This window comes from Volvox carteri (genome assembly GCF_000143455.1).
Source record: "Volvox carteri f. nagariensis unplaced genomic scaffold VOLCAscaffold_34, whole genome shotgun sequence".
Lineage (NCBI taxonomy): Eukaryota > Viridiplantae > Chlorophyta > Chlorophyceae > Chlamydomonadales > Volvocaceae > Volvox > Volvox carteri.
Genome location: NW_003307577.1, coordinates 1,050,147 through 1,055,442, shown reverse-complemented (window position 1 = coordinate 1,055,442; position 5,296 = coordinate 1,050,147). Strand labels below are relative to the sequence as shown.

General features: G+C 51.9%; 1 protein-coding gene across 1 annotated transcript in view; it reads left to right on the top strand.

The window, feature by feature from the left end:
* The window catches only part of VOLCADRAFT_105834 (uncharacterized protein), a gene marked incomplete at its 3' end in the record, with an annotated part of 10,427 nt that extends 8,945 nt beyond the window's left edge, over positions 1-1,482 (top strand). Inside the window, exons 17-19 of the mRNA XM_002953175.1 lie at positions 100-406; positions 854-960; positions 1,402-1,482. Coding sequence (XP_002953221.1) covers positions 100-406; positions 854-960; positions 1,402-1,482 — 495 coding nt within the window. The remainder of the gene's footprint in view (positions 1-99; positions 407-853; positions 961-1,401) is intronic.
* Between the last annotated feature and the right edge of the window lie 3,814 nt (positions 1,483-5,296).

The following is a 5,296-nucleotide window of genomic DNA, read 5'->3' as shown; positions in this document are numbered from 1 at the left end:
TCCTGACCGCCTCCTTTCCCGATCTATCCAATATCATCCCCCTCCTATCTCCCTCCCCTTTCCCCCTCCCACCCACCCCCTTGAATACACCCACGCCAGGTATCCGACGCGCTGTTCCGCATGGACGCGCCCCCCTGGATTCGTGTCCACAGCGAGGCCCTTACCGCCGCGCCCCCCCTGGACCAGCCCAGCCGCGCAGCCGCTGTGTGCGACATCGCCAGTGTACGGGAGGCGGCTGCTGCCTCGGGCGGTGCGAGTCCCGAGGCCCTGGCCCGAGCGGCTCAGGAGTGCGCCCGGTCGTTTGCTGCGGAGGAGCGGGCGGCGAGGGAGGCGGCGGAGGCGACGGAGGTGCGGTACTGGGACCGGCCCTTCGAGTTCCTCAGCCTGGGGATCATGGCATACGTGGGTGAGTGGCAGGGTGCTTTCCTTGCGTGGGGGAGGGGAGGGGAGGGGAGGAGAGACACAAAAATGAGGGGGGGGGGAGGAGGATTGGGAATGGAGTTAGTGGTGGAGAGAGAGGTTAGGGCATTTCGGTGGCAGTGGGGAGGAGGGCACTTAGGGGAGGGAAATGGGTCGGGTGGTCGCTTGGAGCGCTGTGGGGCGCCGTGTGGTGGGTGGGTTGCGGTGGAGTGGGGCCCCGGGGCCGTGGAGGAGGGGTGCAAGTGTACCTCCGACCCGCTTGCACGACCGCATGCCGAATACCAGCAGGCCTGTATTGCATAGCTCAAGTAATGCTATCCCCGCCAGCCGTTGTCAGCACAGCATCACTACTGCTGTACATTTCTGTACTTCCTTAAACTTTATCCCGCCATATTTATCGTGTGTCGTATTTACTGCATCGTCGTACGTGCAGGTAGCGATAAGGCGCTAACCCAGGTTGAAGCATTTGATGTCATCAACCTGAAACTGTACGGCAGCGTCGCGTTTTTGCTTTGGAAGTCCGTATACATCACCAAGCAGGTAAGGCGAGTGCGGAAGCACTCAGGTTAGGGATTTGTGACGAGCCCGTACGAGCCCGTACGAGATGGCTCAACAGCCAACAGTCCAAACGACAGCTGACCGATGGACCAGTTGGCGGAAAAATGTCGTACGACGAATACAGATGAAGTTGGAAAACCACCACTCCTGGCACCTGGCCACCACTTCCACATGGGGGTTTACGTGGGTTCTTTTCCACCTTGGGTCGACTGATGATTGTCTTGATATGGCGCAGCTGTCCACTAGTCCACTAGTCCGGGCCCCAGGCTCCCGCCCTCCCCACCCTCCCTCCCCCCCTTCCCGCTTGCCTGCCATGAATGCGGCTGGACTTGTTTGTTAGTACACTAATAAAGATGTAAGTGTGCTCTTCCTTCCTTCCTTCCTTCCCTCTCGCTCCCTCCCCCCCTCGGGGCCCATCTCCAGGTATCCTTCCGCAACCGCGTGTTGATCCTGTTCGACTGGATGAAGGCCCGGGTGTTTGGGAGGGACATATCGCTGTTCTGAGTATTGTTTTGTGATGTAGCAGTGGACCAGTTAGTGGTGTGTGTGTTATGCAATGTGCGGGTCCTCTGAGGCCCCAGCGGTGGGGGGGGAGAGGGAAGGAAGAGTTAAGCCCGGTGAAGTGTGCGGCGGGGGGGTTTTGCAGAGAGCGCGATGAGTGCAGCAAGCGGGGAACGTTGCCAATGCCCTAAATTGCCTTTGTCGTTAGTTACCTCTCCTCACGAGGAGCAACTTCGTACATCTGTGTGTGTCTATGAGCGAGCAAAGAAGGCCTGATGAATAAATTATTACCTTAGTAAAGTTTTACCCGTAGTCGGATGCCCTTCTTTGTGTATTTGTCCTCGCTGTGCGGCTAAGTCTCAGCTCAGAGGTCTCAAATATAATAGCTAAAAGTCTCATATCAAGTTTCATTTGCCTCTGCCGGCCGCTTCCGGCTGCAGTCTTTTGTTTCGTGCTCCGTTACACGTGTGTGTGTATGTGTGTGCGTGTGTTGCGCCGCGTGCGGATGGGATAACGCTCCGGACAGGCGAGCTGTGTCTTTATTGCCCTAGGGGATTTCCCTACCAAAAAGTCCACAAGGTAACCTAAGGCACCTAAAACAATAATTTAAATAATAATTCTTTTGCTTTCCAAGGGCGGATACGTGGAATGGGGTGGCGTGTGATGTTGAATTTACAACCTGACCACCAAAGTTGCGTGTCACCGTGTGTGGTTGCATCGATCGAAGTAGTAAGAGCGCAAGTATGCACACGCACACAGAGACACGTAAATGTACGCTATTGTGCCTTAGCGAGAAGGAAAGAACCCCCTCTAGATGCGTTTTGGCATTTTGTGCATTGAAGTGCTCTCTTACATACCGAGTGTGTGTGGGCTGGGAGGGCAGCTTTGCTTTCTGTGTTTTTTTTTGCGGTGGCTGCACAAATGCGTACACTATATATATTTATTTTGTTGGTATTAATTGGTTGTGTTGACGGTCGGCACCTTGACCAGTGATCGCGAGGGATGATGTGGAAAGGAAATTTTATGTTGGACGACGTACACAGGGCATGTTTTTCTAGGAGTATTGTTTTTAAATATATTCCGCAATGTGAATGAAAGAGTACTCTCACTATTTGTAGTAGTTGCTGTGGTGTTGATTGTTGTCGCGACCTTTATTTTGGCGCAAGCAACATGGCAAGGCGGTTGTGGAGTGTTGCGTATCTGATCTGCGACCTGAAAATCGTGCAGAGGTCTCCTGAGGCAACTTGGCTACCTAAAGCCTGCTCTGCGATGTAATTCAATATGTATTCCATACTCGTGCCGTACCGTTTAAGTTCGCCATGTACCTAGCTCCCTTATCTGCTTTAGCTGCATTTGGCTCTGGCTATTCCAAAACCTGTTAAGGCGCTGCGCACAATCTGCCTCTGTAAGTTTGAACCCTTAACTTAAAAGATATCGAAGAAAAATCTAATGCGCCAAGGCATCTTTTATCAGGGCGCTGCTATAGAACACAATCTGAAAAACAATTTCAGATTATTTGGTAATTTTGTAACTCCGAGGTATGGGCGATTAAAAGCGACCAGCGATAGTTACATACCTGGGTTTTCTCGCAACATGCAAAAACCCTAATCACTAAAACCTCATCAATATCCCTGTCTTTTATCGTGGCCGTACGCCACAGATAGCGCAACGTTTCAAGACGGGAATTCAAGCACTTTATAGCGCCTCGTGCGTCCTGCTCTCCATCTATGATAATACCGACGCCACCATACGACAAAACATAATAACAGAACTCACAAGAACATTTGATAGATAGCGCCGCAGATTGCGCGAACACAAGATTTACCACACAAACAAGTTCTTAAAGGAACCTGTTAAATGCGGCTGAAAAATGAACACCGATCAATTAACTGCTTTTTACTTCGAATTACGGTATCCGGTAAAGATACACTCCCTGACGGCGTCCATGCGCATAGAACACTGACAACAGCTTCGTAAGCAATGCAAAGATGGATGGCGGGGGAATTGTTCCTCGACGCAGATCCAACATCGCAGCAGATATTCCGCGAGTACGGCTTGAATCTGCGGCAAAAATCAGAGGGGCCAGAATTATTTCTGTGGAAACTACACCTAAAACCTATGCCTTTTTGCCGTAAACCCTCGCGATAAAACTGCGGCGATGCCACCACTGGTTGAAACTGGTTGCAGCAGTATTGCGGAAATACAATCAAGACGCTAGCCACCAGCATCAGGTAATGTCCCTGCCGCTTAACTTTTCGCTGTGCACCACCGTCTCCGCGCCTCTCCACTGCGGCGCCGGTCTCCACCAAAGCGACCGCGTTGTTTATATTAATACAAATCCAAATCAGGGTTGCCCCAAAAGAAAATTCAATGCGGATTCGTTAAGAGAAATGATATGCCATGTGGGGATTTATGGGCCTGCGCCTCTGTGAGGACGTGCACCCCAGTGCAACCTCATATACCATCGCCTCGCCGCACCGCAATGTACATCGCCGCTTCTCAGCAGTCCGTGTTTAAATATTCAAATCTCTCGCCAAAAGAAATAATAAGATGCCTACTGAACTGAGCTCCACGGCGCCCTTCTCTTGGTTTGCCTGTTTCCTCAATATATGCTGCTCAATGCCAGCAGCACCTACCAGTTCCGACCACCACAAAATAAACAGAGCTCTCAGTAAGTAAGAATGCATAAGAAGACAATTCCCAACAGATCCTCACACCATTTGTGCACCGGATATTTTCGTTATGAAAACCACCAGCAGGGTTGAAACAAAAAAACAAAGAAAGGACCACCGTCATGTCGGCCTCAACACCAAAGCTCTAGATCCGTGCAGTAGTACTCGTCATTTCGTCAGCTGTTAGTTCATGGCGCTCGCGCCAGGCAGCGCGATTGCGTCGCTCTCTGCGCTGTGCCCTCACTTCGTCCTGGAAAACATCAAGGATAGCTTTGCAAGCAGCTCTTCTTATCATTGCCCCAGCTGTCCGATCAATACTCAGAACAGCGATATGTCCCTCCCAAACACCCGGGCCTTCATCCAGTCGAACAGGATCAACACGCGGTTGCGGAAGGATACCTGGAGATGGGCCCCGACGGGGGGGAGGGAGCGAGAGGGAAGGAAGGAAGGAAGAGCACACTTACATCTGAGCTGATAGTGCGGTGTTTCCTTTCCTCTGTGGCTTTTAGGCGTGTAGATGTTGCCCTTGGGCCTTCGGCTCGTATGGGTAGTTTTACAGGTATGGGGTCACGCACCCCCAACCATGTAACACGCATACATACATACGTGCCTACGTACTAGAGGTCAAATCACAACACTGCGACGGCGGAATGGAGAGCCCAGTGTGCGTATGTGTGTGTGTATGCATGTGTATGTGTGTGGTGATAAGAGGGGAGAAGGCGGGGTGGAGGAGGAGGGGAGGCAACGGGGTATGGCGAGTGTGTGTACGGAGTGCGGGGAAGCCCGAGAGACGAAGCAGGTGGGAAGGGTGGGGAGGGAAATAGGGTGAATGTACGATTACGTAAATGTACGATTAGGGAAAAAATATTCGCAGAGGGTCATGAAATGAGGATGTGCTCTCTGGCGAGGACATCAGAACGCCAACAGCCACTCGGAGGGGAGAGAAGGGAATAGGAAGGAAGAGTCACATGAGGTGCTGTAAATGTAGTGAGCAATATGGTAAAAAAACACCATACGTTGCCGTACCGACACACTGACGTACACATGCACGTGCAAACCCGCCCTTACCTGCTTGGTGATGTACACGGACCTCCACAAGGCGAATGCCAGCGTGCCGTACAGCTTTAGATGGATGACGTCGAAGG